This window comes from Anabrus simplex, chromosome 5 (assembly GCF_040414725.1).
Source record: "Anabrus simplex isolate iqAnaSimp1 chromosome 5, ASM4041472v1, whole genome shotgun sequence".
In the NCBI taxonomy this organism is placed as follows: domain Eukaryota; kingdom Metazoa; phylum Arthropoda; class Insecta; order Orthoptera; family Tettigoniidae; genus Anabrus; species Anabrus simplex.
In genome coordinates, this window is record NC_090269.1 from 298,248,401 (window position 1) to 298,266,436 (window position 18,036).

At 39.8% G+C, this 18,036-nt stretch overlaps 1 protein-coding gene across 1 annotated transcript in view; it reads left to right on the forward strand.

The window, feature by feature from the left end:
• The window catches only part of Pus1 (Pseudouridine synthase 1), a 137,242-nt gene that overhangs the window by 66,146 nt on the left and 53,060 nt on the right, over positions 1 to 18,036 (forward strand). The window contains exon 4 of the mRNA XM_067147454.2: positions 16,057 to 16,324. Coding sequence (XP_067003555.1) covers positions 16,057 to 16,324 — 268 coding nt within the window. The remainder of the gene's footprint in view (positions 1 to 16,056; positions 16,325 to 18,036) is intronic.

Sequence of the window (18,036 nt, forward strand, 5' to 3'; positions counted from 1 at the left end):
AGATTAATGAGAGGTTCTTGAACTTCGCGATTGAAATGTTCGGTGGTGAAGTGTTTATAATAGAAACATATGCGCCTTGTGAGGGTGCTGCTCTTGGCTGGGTAAAGAGGAATATTTTGACTCTCTTAGGGATAATATTGCTGGCCCCTTGATGTAGGGGTAGCATGGCTGCCTCTTACCCGGAGGCTCCGGGTTCGATTCCCGGCCAGGCCAGGGACTTTAACCTGGATCTAAGGGCTGTTTCACCAGGCGAGTTGGCCATGCGCATAGAGGCGCACGGCTGTGAGCTTGCATCCGGGAGATAGTAGGTTCAAATCCCACTATCGGCAGCCCTGAAAATGGTTTTCCGTGGTTTCCAAATTTCACACCAGGCAAATGCTGGGGCTGTACCTTAATTAAGTCCACGGCCGCTTCCAACTCCTAGGCTTTTCCTATCCCATCGTCGCCAGAAGACCTATCTGTGTCGGCGCGACGTAAAGTCCCTAGCAAAAAAAAAAAAAAAAGGGCTGTTTCAAGGTCCACTCAGCCTACGTGATTACAATTGAGGAGCTATCAGGTGGTGAGAGAGTGACTCCGGTCTAGAGTACCAAGAATAATGACCGAGAGGATTTGTTGTGCTGACCACATAACACCTCGTAATCTGCAGGCCTTCAGGCTGTGCAGCGGTTGCTTGGTAGGCCAAGGCCCTCCAAGGGCTGTTGTGCCATGGGGTTTGGTTTGGTTTAGGGATAATATTAAATCAACTTCTTCACACCAAGAACTGTTTGTATTGGGGAACTTTAACTGTAGAGTTGGGTCTTGATCGACTAATAAGGTAGTCAGGAATTGAAATAACTGTCAAGCCAGTTATATTGGTCAGACCCCTAGACCATGTAAATGAAGTGAAACACAATAGGTATTCCACCATGGGTCAACACGTAACCGATAGTAAACACCAATTTTCAGGCATTGAACAGGATCTTCAGATCATCATCTTACAAAAATGCTCCTTGCTCAATGTCATGGAAGAGTTTTAATTATTTTTAGATAATCAGCTCAATCCTGACTTTAATTTTAATGAACCCACAGAAAAACGTAATGTGTTATTTGAGTTAGTTAAACCCTTTATTCTCATAGAGTCATCATCATCCTAAACCATCCCCAGTTTCGCAGGTGTGGTATATGAGCCTCCTCCATCTCACCCTGTCCTTGTACCATTCCTCCTCCACCAACTTGTCCCAATCATGACCTCTTAGCAGTACATCATTCTTAACTAAATCTATCCATTTCCTTCGTGGCCTTCCCACGGGTCGTATTCCTTCGACTTTTCTGTCAAATTCCTTCCTTGCAGTTCTGTTAACTGGCGTCGTCTTCATGTCTTCTCTAATTTTCTCATTCCTTATCTTGTCTTTCCTGGTTTTCTGGATCATAGTGCATAGGAATTTTATTTCAGCTGCCTGGAGTTTGGAATTATCTCTATTGGTCAGTGTTGTGGTTTCGAGATTGTATGTAAGAATTGGTGTATAATAGGACTTGTACAATGTCATTTTTGTTTTCATAGGTATTTGCTCATCCCACAGCAGGTGTCTTACCTGGTGGTAAAATAGTGTTGCCTTATTGATTCAGTTGTTCACCTCATGTTTTGCTAGGTTGTCATTTGATAGAATACTACCCAAGTATTTGAAAACTGGAATGCTGTCCAGTTGGGCTTCATTTAACATGACTATTGGTTCTGCTCCTTCCCCATACACTTTCATCACCACTGTCTTGGTCTTACTGATGTTTAAACCATATTTCTTAAACTCCTCATTCCAGCTTTGCATTCTCTCTCCCAATTCCTCTTCTGAGTCACTCCAGATCACAACATCATCTGCAAATGTGAAGGCTTTGATATCTCCATGTTATTTCCTTTTAATAGATTTAATTACTAATGTCCATCACAATAATAAATAGAAGTGGTGACAGTGAGCTGCCCTGCTGCACTCCTCTCTTTGTTTCAAACCACGTCCTACTTGAATACAACTTCTATTCCCACTATACAACATTTTCACCTTGTCTAAGGCTGTCTCGCACTTGAAGTTCTTTCATGCATTGCCAAATTCTTTCCCTTATTACACTGTCATAGGCTTTCTCAATGTCCAAAAATATTAGAAATAAAGGCTTGTTCTTCTCCCAGTATATTTCCATTAGCATCCTAATTGCAAATACTAGGTCTGTAGTTGACCTGCCTGGTCTGAAACCATACTGCTCTTCTTCCAAAATTGGTTCAACAATATCTCTGATTCTGGTCTCTATTATTTTTTCCAATATTTTCAGGACATGAGACAGTAGTGTAATACCACGATAATTAGTACATTTTTGTCGGTTTCCTTTCTTGAACAGAGGTATAATGATGCCCATCTTCCAGTCCTCAGGAATAGTATTTTCCTCTCATATCTTGTTGAGCACTCTGTAGAGCCATTGGATTCCTGGAATTCCTGCCACTTTCAGATATCTGCACTTAGTTCATCTATGCCCACAGCCTTTCATTTCTTCATGCTCTTAAGTGCATTTTCAACCTCAAGCCATGTAAATTGGTGGTTCAGTTGTGGTTCTTCAACTTGGCTCTCCTCTCTCCGTTATGTTTTCTGTATCTGCATTCAGCAACATTTTGAAATAGATCTTGAGTTCCTGTTTAATTTCTCCCTCTTCTTGTGCCAGATTTCCATTATCACGTTCTATTGCTTTTATGGTCTCTTGATCCCTTCGCTTGTTTTCCACTACTCTGTATAGTAATTTCATATTTCCTCTACCGCCCTCTTCCAGTTTGTCTGCAAACTCCTTCCATTTCTTCTCTTTTTCTTCCCTTACAATGTTCTTTACAGCAAGTTTCTTGTTCCTGTATACTCCTTGGAGTCTTTGTATTTTGTTCATTGCGTTCTTGTCCCTATTTTTGTTTTTCCTTGTCCAGCGCCTTCTTTATTTGGTTTCTTTCTTTAACCGCTGTTTTCACTCTTATCATTCCGCCCTGGTGTCTACGTTTTTCTTTTGACGGAACTCTGCATAGGTTTTTGGCTTCTCCCACAAAGGTGTCTTTGAAAGCTTTCTACTCTTCATTAACGTTGGTTACTTCACCCTTTGGCCAACTCTTTTGAATTGTTAGTTTGTATTCTTCCTTTATTTGGACTTCTTGCAACTTCCAAGTTTTAACCCTTGATTTTTTCGTAATTTTCTGCGTTTCATTAGTAGGTAATTGCTAATCATGTCAGCAAATGTAAACAAACTCTTCTCCCTTTCCAACACTTTCTAGCATGACTTTGTCTCTTTCTCGCACCCATTCGAATGAATCTCGTAGCAAGCCTTGCGTAGCGGATAACAGTTAGTCTGCACACAAGGTACGGGAAGAAGGTTGTTACGGGCTAGAGGGAGTAAGTACAAATCTTAACTTACACATCTTGTCTTAAGATTTTTTTCAGATATTATTTTCTGATCAACAAGTACTAGTTTTTTTCTGTTTCCCTTGCAGGTTCCATTCTTTCTTCAAACCAGTACATCCTGGAACTTTATGGATTGAAACAGAGTTTGATTTACCAATTTCATATCAGTCTATTTGACCGTGAAACAACGTATAGTAACTTTGTAATGATATCTCCCTTTCATAAGGCCCCACCAGCTTTTTTCTCTTTTGTAACGATGAAGCATTACCACTGTCAGCAGTAGTTTTAGCACACAAAATTATGAGAGATTGTATTGCTTCACTTTTGCCGGTTACCTGTCAACAGTGAACATTTTGTAAATAAGGTGTTTGTTTTTACTTCAAGACAGTGCAGTGCTTTTTTTCAACAACTAGCTTTAAGGATGGTGCAGTTTGTCAAATGACACTCAGAATGCTTTTAACTTCACTTTAAAAAAATGTTCTTATAATTCATAGCACAAATCTTAAAGATTTTACAATTACACAGTGAGGACTCATCTAGGAAGACGATCATTGTTTATATGTAATATGGTTTTTTTTTTTTTTTTTTTTTTTTAGTTCTTAACTTTCTCTATATGTAGCTGAAGATGGTCAGATATTGACCGAAACTAGTACCACTTCTAATGAGGTGAGTAAGAATTTGTTTTGCTTACAGTGTTGATTACCGAGCTCGATAGCTGCAGTCGCTTAAGTGCGGCCAGTATCCAGTATTCGGGAGATAGTGGGTCGAACCCCACTGTAGGCAACGCTGAAGATGATTTTCCGTGGTTTCCCATTTTTACATCAGGCAAATGCTGGGGATGTGCCTTAACTAAGGCCACGGCTGCTTCTTTCCTACTCCTAGCCCCTGCCTGCCCCATCGTCGCCATAAGACCTATGTGTGTCGATGCGATGTAAAGCAACTAGCAAAAAGTTAATTACGTTAGAGTTTTAATGAAGTCCCTTTTTCATACGAAACTGGGAAAAACTTCTTATGTTGCAGTATTGTACTTACTGTGATCAGGTTGTTCTTCCTCTTGATGCTCAGAAACTCTTCATCATACGCAGTTGAATTATTGCAGAGAATAAGCTATACTTCTTGCTCATCTCGATACCTGGGGTGTGAATTGGGAAAGTTCCTTGTGAATCTAACCATTGTTGTCTTATTTCTCCCTGTGCTTCTCTTACCCTCCATGGTCAACTCCTATTACTCTCGTCTGTAACCTATCCTCCTCTGTGCATCTCACATGACCCCACTATCAAAATTGTAATTATATGCATAGCTTCATCTGTCAAGTTCATTCATAACTTAACCTTTATATCCTCATTGTGAGAATCCTCCTGCCATTCTTCCCTCCTGTTTGAACTAGCAATCATTCGTGCCATCTTTATGTCTATTACATCCTACTTATGAATAAGACCTCTTGAGACTACACAGCTTTCACTCCTGTACAGCAAAGTTGATCTGAAAACAGACCTATGTAAAAATAATTTTGTTCAGAAACTCACTTGATTTTTACGGTATACCATTGATCACAACAGCGAACTTACTGCATTAACTTTTCTACAACTTGATTCGATTTCGCTTACTTATACCACCATCCTGGGAAAGTACATTTGTTATATTCATGAAGACCTTCGTCTGGAGCGTGGTAATGTATTGAAGTAAAACGTGGACAATAACTAGCACAGAAAGAAAGAGAATAGAAGCTTTTAAAGTGTGGTGTTACAGGAGAATGCTGAAGGTGAAATGGTAAAGTGAATCACGAATGATGAGATTAAATTGGTGATTGGAGAATGAATTGACAAAATTTGACTAGAAGAAGAGAGAGAGAATGATAGGACACATCTTGAGATACCCAGGGATTGTTCAGTTAGTTTAGGAGGGAAGTGCAGGCAGCAAGAAAGGTAGGGGTAGACCAAGGTATGAATATGACGAACTGATGGGAGTAGATGTAGGATGTATGAGTTATGTTGAAATGAAAGCACAGAACTGGTAGCAGGTAGGGATGCTTTTCAGAGGCAGCCCTGCCCAGGGAGTGGCGCCCCTGCCTATGTGAGTCCCAGAGCACACTGACCTGGTATGTAGCAAGCATCTGGTAAGGGTCCCAGCTCAGGGTTATGAGTAAAGACATCAACGGAATTTGCAGCGGTGAAGATGGACTTCAGAGATAAGTGGAGATTGTGGAAGTGATAGCCCAGTACTAGGGAATAGTACGAGTACACTGTTCATCAGCAGCGTTTGTTGCCCATGTTAAGGGTGGCCTGAATAATTGCTGGCAGTAGTTCTAAAATGCCTTTGGGAGTGGCGACCCGATCATAACAATAGTCTAAAATGAATGGTGATTTAAGGCGTACCCTCCTAAAAGTGACGTGCAGTTCTTGTGCTGGGGGAGCTGTGATAAGTGGGAGTACTAAATGTACAGCAAAGTTGATCTTGACAGGAAAATCAGAAGAGTTGACTGATTTTATGGAGAAGGAGAATGTTGCAATGCTAGGACTGAGTGAGGTTAAGTAGAGGGGAAAGGGAGTGAAGAATTGAGTAGGAGTGATTGTTATCAAAATCCTGGATGAAAATGTGGGTAGGGTGGAGGATCTCTTTTAATGAATGTTTACTGAATGGTGTAAAATATTGTTGTAGAATAGTTTATTTGTATTTCCTTTATCTACCTAACCTGTATGGTGTAAAATATTATTGTAGAATATTATTTGTATCCCCTTTATTTACCTAAGTAACTACTAGATTGTAAATCATTATAGTTAAGTGATATTTTGTGACAGACTTTTGGAACAGGGTGTGTTGGCCCCTGTCGATTCTAGAAGCATGTCGTTCTAATTCTGGAAGATGGAAAGTTCTCAGTTAGTGTCTGCCAAATGTTCTGGAATATTGTGAAAACATCGCAACTTGATAAAGAGTTTTGATTGGTGGATCTGGGCGGCAATAGGGAAGCTCCTGTGCTCTGATTGGTCACTTGGTAATCACTCTGGAGCCAGCCTTGCCTTTTTAAGAGAGTGAGACGAGATTTCGTGATCTTTCGTTCTCTCATCAGTCCAGGGATCAGACGCACATCAGCGAATCCTCACTCCCGGGATGGCATACCATGGGGTAAGCACTGTTGGTTTCAAGTCCACCTTAATTTACATTTAATGTTCACTTGTATTTTCACATAGGAGTTTGCCCTACTTGCCCAGACTTGCCTCTTATTTTCTCAGATCTCTTAGAAAGCACGTTAACTGTCATTTAATATTGTATTTGTATCCTGTGTTTCCTCTTACCCTCAAAATTGTATTGTAGAAGTTGCATTATGTTAAGATATCTGTGGTTAACCTCTTGTCCTAAAAGCAAAGCTCTCAGCAAGTACATCTAATTTGTATTTTAGAAATAGTGTAACTGGATTGTTTGGATAGATGGATTTTGTTCCGAATTTTCTTTGTAATGTTTATTTTGGAAATAATATCTTGATGTAAGGGATCACCGTTGATTTTTCTGGAAACCCGCAGCCTTCATATTCCAATGGCCCTGGTAGGTTTCCCAGACCCGCTCCACATTCCGTTATTATAGTCGTCACGTTGCCCAACCTGATGTTCATTTGTTTGTATCAACGCAGTTCAACTGATGTTTATATTGTGTGCTAAGGTTTTAAGTGCCGTGTATTTGTTTTTTTTTTTTCTCTTTTCTTAACTGTGTGTTGTGTAACCACTGGAAACCAGTTACAGATAGAATAATCAGAGTGAGACTGAGGGTGGAAGAAGAAGTGAAATTAATCCAAGTTTATGCACTGCAAACTGGAAACAGTGAGGAAAATATAGATGAATTCTTGGAGATACGCGAGGAAGTAATCACCGATGTGAAAGTGATAGTCATTGGAGACCTCAGTGCGCAGGTTGGAAATGACAGAGTTGATAAAGGAGCAGTGATTGGTCCATTTGGATATGGAGAAAGAAAGAGTGAGGGAGATATGTTGATTTCTTTTTGTGAGTGAAATGGAATGATTGTGGGTAACACTTGGTTTAGAAAAATAGATGTAGCTGGGGTGAAAGAAGGATAGAAACAATTACTGATTATTTTTTTATTGAGAAAATAAATCATAAACAGTTAATGGATTTAACAGCTCTACCATACCAGGTGAGTTGAGGCATTTGATGGAGATGGTACCAAAATTGAAAATAGGTGGAACTGTCATAGTAAAAGAAATACGACAGAAGAAAATAAAAGTATGGAATTTTTTTTTTTTTTGGCTAGTTGCTTTACGTTGCACCGATACAGACAGGTCTTATGGCGACGAAGTATGGAAATTAAAAGATAAAAGAGCTCAGGGGAAATATCAGGAGGAATTAAAACAGCACATCCCTATATCAGAAATAGAAAGCGTAGAAGAAGAATGGACCAGATTTAAAAACACATTTGTAAGCTGTGCAGAGATTTGTGGCAGAACTTAAGTGAGAGTGAAGGAAAAGGAGACCTTAGTGGAATGAAAAGGTGAAGGAGGTTGTTAAATAAAAGAAGAAAGCATGGCAGGAATGGAATAAAGATAGAAAATAAGAAAGTAAGATTATCAGGAAATTAAAAATAAGTGTAAAAAAAAGTGGTAAATGAGGAGTGGAAAAAATGTTGGGAGAGATTCACTTAAAGAGTTGGAAAAGAATGTAAATGGGGGAAAAAGGATTTTGTATGGATTGATGAAAAATATGAGAAAATATACCCAAGACAAGTGAAGGGAGAGAGTGAAATTGTAATAACAGATCCAGAGGTGATAGAGAATAGGTGGAAAGATTATTTTGATAAACTTCTGAATGTGAGAAATGATGCAGAAGAGATTGTAGTGGTAAATGAAGATGATCAAGAAATGAAGTGATATTGCAATGGCAGAGGTGGAAATGGTTGTTAAGCAAGTGAAAACAGGAAAAGCAGCAGGGACGGATGAAATATGTGTGGAAATAATAAAAGGCAGCAGGACCTATTGGTCTACATTGGTTATATAGGCTGCTGAGGTGTATATGTAGGAAGAATTGTGACAGGAAGGTATGTGACAACTATTGAGGAATTACACTGTTGTCACAGTTAGCCAAAATATTGGAGAGAATAATAGAAAGGAGGATGAAAGGAAGGGTTGAAAGAAATTTAGAAGAAGAACAGTATGGATTTCGACAAAGCAGGTCAATGATAGACCCAATATTTACCATGAGATTACTGATGGAAAAATAATGGGAATATGGAAAAGATCTGGTGATGGTAATCCTTGATCTAGAGAAGGCATACAATATTGTTAATAGAGAAAAGGTGTGGGAAACCCTGGAAAGAAAAGGATGTGGAAGCCAATCGCGGGAACTAGTGAAAGAATGTATGAGAATTGCTCCAGTTGTATTCAGTCCTAGTGGGGAGAACAGATTAGCTTAGAAACCAAACTAAATTGCAGCAGCTATCAAAGTACACCGTCACGCTCATAAATGCTATCATAGGCAACCTACTGTGGCCAATTCGGCAACATTTAAGAAACTCCGTGCTAAGGCACGAGTTCTTATTTGACAGAGTAAGAAAGCTTCATGGCAGAGTATATGTGTTGTCTATGACGTCACATACTCCGTCATCTCAAGTGTGGACTAAACTTCAACATATTTCAGATATCTAAGGATCATCTTTTGTACCGGGAATTTCCATTGCAGGCAGTATCGTCATTGAACCCCTCTCGATTGCTAATCATCAAGCCAGTCATTTCGCGGACACGTATGGCTTCGGGAATTACCATAGTGATTTCCTCGCTCTGAAGCGGGATGCAGAACGTCATCACCTTAGTTTTGCCACTCAAGCTTCAGAGGACTATAACGTGCCCTTTATGGAGTAGGAACTCCACAGCGGCTTGGCGCTTTGCTAGGACACGTCTCCTGGACCAGACAATGTCCATAAACAGATGTTGAAACACCTTAGTGAGGATAGTCTCTTATATCTCCTTCGTGTGTTCAACCGAATCTGGATAGAGGGTGAGTTTCTGTCTCAGTGGCGAGAGGGCATAGTCAATTCCTGTCCTCAAGCCTGAAAAAAATCCCATGATTGCAGGAAGCTATAGACTTATTTGTCTTACTAACTGTTTGTGTAAGCTATTTGAAAGGATGGTAAATAATGAAATTGAAATAATAAATAATGTAGTTCAACCTATTCAATACAAATAAATACAAAATGTAGTGTTACATTCCTATTTAATTACAAGCGGAAGTGGTACCGGTTTCGACCCCAATCCGGGTCATCATCAGCTGAATAAAATGCAAAAAACAATCCATAGGTAAGAAAGAAATTAAAGATCAAGTCCCCACAAAAACAGTTGAAGAGGCAAAATAAAACAACGGGGATAGGCCTACTACATCAAGATTGCGGCAGTAATTGTCCTGACACTGACGGGAAAGACAGGAGAACTGGTTGACTGCATGAAAGAAAAATATATCGCTATACTTAGAATGTGTGAGACCAAGATTGGATTGGCCATGGTATAGTAACGCACTCCTATTTACTGCAAGGAGAACCCCCTCCAGTGTGTACTTGCGGCGATAGTCTTGCCGTGGTACACATCCTAACGGAGTGCGTGGACCTGGTCGATCTGCGCCGTAGTCTAAAACTCCCGAGTACCATCTCCCTCATCTTGCAAGATGACAAACATTCAGCAGACCTCGTCATCCGTTTTATGAGGGATGGTGCTTTGATTTATCGCATATAAACGTAGTGTTTTGTAATAGTCTTTGTATTATTGTTCACTACCTTTTATTAATTTGACTCTGTTTTAGTTTGTGTTTGTATATTTTAATGTGTTTTTTAAAATAGTAATTTGCATGTTATATTATTGAATTTTAAGGCAATGTCTTATTCTACCATAACCTATCACCTTTCATTTTACCAAAAAATAAAGCATTGCGAATTAGATCCACTGCTTCACCATCATTTTTCATCTTCATTTGTTTTAAATTCTAGTCAGTGGATACATTTTAAAATTTTAATTATGATATCATGTCCATCTCATACCACTAGGGGCTGATGCCCTTAGATGTTAGGCCCCTTTAAACAAGCATCATCATCATTATCATCATCAGAAACCAAACTGGACTAAGACAGGGAAGTGTATTGTCTCCACTTATGTTTATGATGGTTATGGATGAAATTCTAAAGGAAATAAAGGCAAAATATGGGGGGGATATGAAAATATTGTTGTTTGCAGATGACATAGTGATCTGGGTAGTCAACAATACAAAAGTGCAAATCCAACTGGAGGCTTTAAATGACAATATTAAGAAATCATCATCATCATCATCATCATCATCTCACTTTATCCAGCTGTAGCCGGGTAGGGGAAAAAAAATATGGTTCCTCTCCACTTTCTACGGTCTTTCCACCACTCCCCCTCCAACACTGTGTCCCAGTCCAGATTTCTTTCTACAGTATCATACTGCATTGGATTGTGTCCTTCCATCTCAATCGTGGTCATCCACGGCCTCTCCTTGCATTTGCCTTTCCATCACTTTTTTTTTTTTTTATCACTCATTCGCTTTATGTGCCCAAACCATCTTAGTCGGCTCTTCTCTGTTCTATCGTTCATTTTTTCAACTTCAATTTCTTCCCGGATTTTCTCATTCCTTATTTTGTCCCTTCTATTCTTCTGTATCATACTCCTCAAGAACTTCATTTCAGCTGCCTGTATTCGACTCTCATCCTTCTTTGTCATTGTCCAAGTTTCTGCTCCGTAAGTTCTTATGGGTACGTAATACATCTTGTACATAGTTTCCTTTGCTTCCATTGGCTTATCTTTGTCCCATTACTTTTTTGTTGCACTATGATAGAAACAGCTTCCAGCTTGAATCCTCTTACTAATCTCAGCATCCAGTTGAGCATTCTCCATTAATTCACTCCCCAGGTATTTGAACGTTTCCACTACTTCCAGGGGCTTGTCTGCAAGTCTAATCTGACCTTTCCCTTCTTTCTTCCCTCTGGTCATAGCAAGAGTTTTACTCTTTTCTACACTTATTTTCAATGCACATTCTTCGATCTTCCCATTCACCACATCCAACTGTTCTTGAACCTTCATGTCCACTTCTCCCCAAATCACAATATCATCTGCAAATAACATGATGTTCATTTCTCTTCCTCCATATGTTGCTTTTGCTGTTCTCATGATGTCATCCATTACTATTGTAAACAGGATTGGCGATAGGACAATTCCCTGTCTCAGCCCACTAGTAATTTTGAACCAGCTTGTCCTGCCAACTTTTGTTTGCATGCAACTAAAACATTCCTTGTACATTGCCATGATCATTTTTTTTAAATCCCAGTCCAATTCTTTTTTGCACCAGACTGTTCCAAACTTTAGTCCTGGAACAGTGACATATGCCTTTTCAATGTAAGTGAATGTCATCACCATACCATTCGCATACTCCTATTGCTTTTCCATTAGTTGTCTCATAATGAAAATGGGCTCTACTGTTGACCTTCCACTTCGGAAACCAAACTGATTTTCCTGTATCTGATTCTCAACCCTCAACCTTATTCTACTTTCCAGTATCCTTTTCCATTATCTTAGCAACATGGGATATCAGAGTAATTCCCCTGTAGTTCTTCAATACTTTCTTATCACCTTTCTTGAGAACTCGATATGTCCACTGCAGGTCTACAACTCCACCTGCATTTATCATCTCCACTGAAATTTCATCTATTCCAGCATTTTTTCCACTCTTCATCTTTCATATTACCATTTCAATTTCATTCATTGTAATTTCTTTATCCATTTCTTCATCAACTAATTGCCTTTCCTGGTCATCCATTGAATGACTGTCATTAGTTCTCATGTTCAGCAACTTCTGAAAATACTCTCTCCATCTATTTCTTATTTCTTCTGGCTTTGTTAATATTATGCTGCCTTCATCCTTCACACATCTGGTGTTTACTTGATCACTCTTTTTGTTTCTTAAAATATCATACTGTAATTTCTTGCTGCCCTGCATATCATCTCTCAATTTCTGTGTGAATAAGGCCAAGCTTTTCCTCTTTTCTTCCTCGACTACTTTCTTGGTCAAATTCTTTGCCTTCTCATATTTTGTTGTACTTTCTTCAGTCTTGGATGTTTTCCATGGTTTCCATGCCATTTTCTTTTCCTTCACTTTAATCTTTATCCTATCATTCCACCAGTGTGTCTCTTTGTCTTTCATATTTCCTGATGTTCTACCACATACCTTTTCTGTACATCCAACCAGTGCTTCCTTAAATCTTTTCCATTCATCTTCAACATTCCCCATCTCCATCCTGGGTACCAAGGGTACTGTTTCCCCTTGAAATTCTTCTTGTATGCTTTTCTCCTTCAACTTCCATACTTTAATTCTTTTCTCTCTTCTTAATAGGGGTTTTTCAATCTTTTCCACTTTAAATTTTCCTATCACAACTCTATGATCTCCATCAAAGGCTTCTTCAGGCATGGCTGTAACATCTAAAAGGTTCTTCCAGTGTTCTTTCTCTATGATTATATATTTAGTCATTGTCTTTGTTCGTCTGTCTCCCCAACCATACCTTGTAATCTTCTGACTGTTCTTCTTCCTAAACCAGGTGTTTCCAACAACCATTTGGTTCCTCATGTAAAAATCCAACAGCAACTTGCCTTCTGGATTTACATTTCCATATCCAAAGGACTCTACAACATCTTCCTGTCCTTGTCTTTCCATTCCAGTGTGTGCATTTAGATCTCCCATCAATAGCATTTCCTTATCTGTCTCTCCACTTCCTCTAAAAAGTCCTCTAGATGTTCATGCCATTTTCAAACTGGAGTCTCATCACCATCATCCTATCGCTGATGCATTTTGTATATTCCTCATATTCTTCGATTTCTTTTCTAAGTATGATGGCCACGCCATTTTTTGCTTCAGGTCCTCCGCTGTGATACAGCCTGTAACCTTTCAGAGGAATCTCTCCCCTACCCCTCTTCTTGGTCTTACACATTCCAAGTATGGCTATATCTTTTTCTTTCATGAAGTCAACCAGTTCTCCTGTCTTTCCTGTCAGTGTCAGGACATTTACTGCTGCAATCTTGATGTAGTTTGGTGCTGGTTGCCCACTTCTCACAGTTCCCCAGCACCCGAAGAGCTGCACGCGCTTTTAGCAGGAGACGCCCTAACCACATCTGCTTTATCCATATAGCCTATTGTTACGATCGGCTCGCCACACCCAAAGGCGTTTTGTACCGACTGCCAGGTTCAAAATTAGGCCGCCCCTAACATGTAGACAGACTCATTTCATAGCCGCTCCTCTGGAGTACAGGCGCTACGGGTTTGCCTCCTTCCCCCATCTCAACTTTACAACTTGCAATCTCAACCATGCTGAAGTCCACCTTCTCCGCCGTAGATGCTGTTGAGGTCTTCACTTGTAACCCTGAGCTGGGACCCATACCAGATATTATACACTGGGTCAGTGTGCTCTGGGACTCACATAGGCTGGGACGCCACTCCCTGGGTAGGGCTGCCTTCAAAGGGGCTCCCTACTTGCTGAAAAATATGGTATTAAAATCAATGTGGAGAGGAGCAAAACAATGGTGATGACAGGGAGAGAAAGAGAAGGAAAAGGAATCATTAGTACCAGGGGACAAAACCTTGAGTTTGTTGAATACTTCAAACATTTTGGGAGTGAAATAATGCAAGATGCAAGGTTGAATATGAGGATCACCAGAAGAGTACAAGCGGGAAATACTTTCTACCTGAATGTAAGGAAGTTGGTGTGGAACAGAGATGAAATGTAAGGAGATAATGTACAAGATGTACTGTACCTCTGTATTAACATATACGTCAGAGCGTATTCTTTGACAGCAAGAAATGATAGTAAAATTCAGGCCAATGAGATGAAATTCCTGAGGAATATGGTAGGGAAGACAAGGAGAGACAGAGTAAGAATGTTGAGTTCAGAAAAGAGTTAGGGGTAGAAGAACTGAGTGATAGGATGGAGGAGAATAAATTTAGATGGTTTGGACATGTTATGAGGATGCAGGAGGGAAGGATAACAAAACCAGTGTTGGAGGCTAAGATAGAAGGAAAGAGGGAGTTCTAGAGCAAGATGGATGCACTCTGTCAAGAACAGTATAAGAAAAAGAAGACTGGACTGGAATACAATTACTGAAGAGGAGTGGTGAAAGGAGAGGCAACAGTGAGAAAGTGCCATCAACACCCTGACCCGGCAGGAGGTGGACAAGGGGAAATGAAATGATGATGAAGAAAGGCTAGCACAGCATAGGGTGGCATGGAGAGCTGCATCAAAACAGTCTATGGACTGATGACGGAAGCAACATGTACATGAAATGATCCATATGTTCCAGTTTTCTGTTTCCTATTTGACATTCTGTCTTTGTGGGTTTCTCCTCTGCAAGATTTTTGATGGTATGGACAAAATATGTAAGTAGTGACACAGATGTTTTGATGTTTGAAGATAAAAATTGTCAAAATTGTGCTGTGATCGGTACTACAATACTACAACTTCTATGCTTTTTCAGTCTGTCAAAACGCTAATTATGTTATAACATACCTGTAAAAAAAAAAAAAAAAGCACCCACTATAACACAGGCATGTTATGTTGTGTTAACTGATTCAGCACTGAAAATTTATGGCTTCTTAGCCAAGTGATGAATACTAGTACAAATTACAGTATTGTTAAGGTTTTATATAGGAATTGCGTATGGAAAGTGAATGGTTCGGATTAGTTCAGTGGCTTAGCTGCTGTCTTCCCACTCAAAAGGCTGAGGTTTGAATCCCGGTCGATCTGGGGTTGAGATTTTCATCACATGGTGTCTGGCAGGGCAACCAACATTAAACCCCTGACCAAAACCAAAATGACTTAGCTTGATAACTGCAGTCGCTTAAGTGCGGCTAGTATCCAGTATTTGGGAGATAGTGGGTTTGAACCCCATTATCGGCAGCCCTGAAGATGTCAGTGTCTGTGTGGTGACGTAAAGCAACTCCTGAAAAAAGAAAAAATGAACTTAGGTTGCTTCACTAACCCCAGAAATAATTGTGATAAGCTGAAGGAAGTTTTATTGTCTGTGTAAAGGGACAAGGTGTCATTTTTTAAGCCTCAGCTGCAGTTGTAATAACAATCACATGGCCTCAGTATCATGTGGTTCCATTTAGACGGCCTGCATACCAATTTCAGTGTGTTTAAATTATCTATTATTGAAATACTGTGCATTAAAATGAGGAATATTAAACCTGAATTCCTATTACTTTAGTCATCTTTAACTCGCATGCTATTACTGAGTAGCAGTGATACTTAGAAGTGTCCGACTCCATGGCTAAATGGTTAGCGTGGTGGACTTTGGTCACAGGAGTCCCGGGTTCGATTCACGGCAGGGTCAGGAATTTTAACCATCCTTGGTTAATGTCGCTGGCACGCGGACTGGGTGTACATGTTGTCATCATCATCATTTCTTCCTCATCGCGACGCGCGCAGGTCGCCCACGGGGGTCAAATCAAAAGACCAGCACATGGCGAGCTGCACATGTCCTCAGACACTCCCAGCACTAAAAGCCATACACCATTTCATTTCATACTTAGAAGTAACATCTGTAGTTATTATACTGTCTATATTACTCTTATTAGTTTCACTTGTGCTTGTATTTATGCTTTGTGTAATTTTTCAGCTGAAGAAGTTAGCGTGGAGAAAATTAATGAACATCTTCAAGAACAGATCCGAGTTCTTTCCATAAAACGAACAACAAAAGGCTTCAACAGTAAAAGTTCATGTGATGCACGTACTTATTCATATACTCTACCAACGTTTGCATTCACACCAGCTGATATGGAATTGAAAGAGGACTATTGTATGAGTTCAGAAGTTCTAGCTTCAGTCAATTCCACACTCAAGATATTTGAAGGAACCCATAATTTCCATAATTTTACCTCAAGGAAGTATGTACCTCAACTTGATTCTAACTTAGTGCATGCCAATAAGTGTAGTAATGGACCTGGAGGAAAGATTATGTACTGTACATGGTTAATATGTATATATTATGCTATAAACATCAAGTTTAATTGTTCAAATTGTCAGTGCTCAGCATCTGGCGGCAAACGCTCTAAGGTTGCCCAGTGGTAGACCATTATGAGGGCATTTTACTGGACTCTTTAACAACATCACCACAGGTATTTGGTTATCCTATTCCAAATTCACATTAACCATCATTTATCAGTGCAGCTCAGTGGTACATTACTTTTGTATTACATTTAGAGATGCTTCCTAATCAATAAATAAAACATACGTATACCTGTGGAAAATATTACACTAAGAGTGATGTCATGTATAAAGCTAATTTTCTGTGTTATTTTTCAGAAAAGTAACTGAATTCATTGAATTGCATAGTGTACACAAGACACTTCAAATTAATCACTTTTGTCAAAATTTTCATTGAAAATAATAATATAGAAGTAAAAAATATCGTCAATTGGTGAAAAATTTTAAAAATTTGTAACATCTAGGTCATCAATTCCATCACAAATGCTTCTTACTTTTCCTTCATTATAATGTATGCGCAAAAATATACAGTACTAATACAGTGTGCATGCACACGCCTGAGCATTTGCGTGTTTTTACATCACCATGATGAATTGTTAATTGTGTAAAGAACGTTGTGCTCTGTGATTGGAAGGGACAATGGGTCTCATGACGGAGGAAAAAAGTGTTTATAGTGAAGTATTATTTTAGCTCGTATGGAAATGGTTATCAAGGTGGGCCGAGTTTAAAGTTGGTGGCAGAACAGTATCGTGAACACTTCAATAAGCCAGCACCTAGCAACACAGTTATGCTACCTATTAAAAAATTTCGTCGTACGGGTAGTGTATTGTGTCAACGCAAGGTAAGGTCTGGTAGGCCAGTAACTGTGTCCACAAATGAAAACCATGGACGTGTCCTCAAGCAGGTATTGCAGTCTCCAAAGCGAAGTCTTCGGCGAACAGCCCTGAAATTAAACATCAGCCCGACGTCACTTCGACGATTGTTTAAAGACATAGGTGGATTTCCGTACCGAATACAGGTTGGCCAACGATTGACGGAGCACGATAGGCATGTCAGAGTGGAATATTGTGCACGATTTTTGGCCATGGTGTACGAGGATCCAGATTTTTTGTTCAACGTGTCGTTCTCCGTCGAAAGTCACATTCACTTGAACGGTTTTATCATTTGCCAAACAACTCACTTTCTTGGTTTCGAGAGGCCAGACACTATAGTCCAGAAACCGCTACATAGTGTGCGTGTGACGATTTGGTGTGCAGTGTCAGGAAACAGTGTGGTAGGTCCGTATTTCATAGAGAATGATGATGGTGCACCTCTTACTGTTAACCAGGAACGCTATATTAACAGGGTGATGAGGCCATTTATTCAGGATCTAAGAAGGTTTTGTCGTGCCAGGTACATGCAGATGAATAGACAGTGGTTCTACAAGATGGGGCGACCTGCCACACCGCTCGACAGACTATGGCTATGCTGCAAGAAACCTTTCCAGGACGAGTAATTTCCCGCGGGGCTGAGTTCCCCTACCCATCACATTCCTCCGATCTCACACCGCCTGATGCTTACGTGTGGGGAATGTCAAAGGAGCAAATTTTCTATTGTCCAGATCCACCCAAAA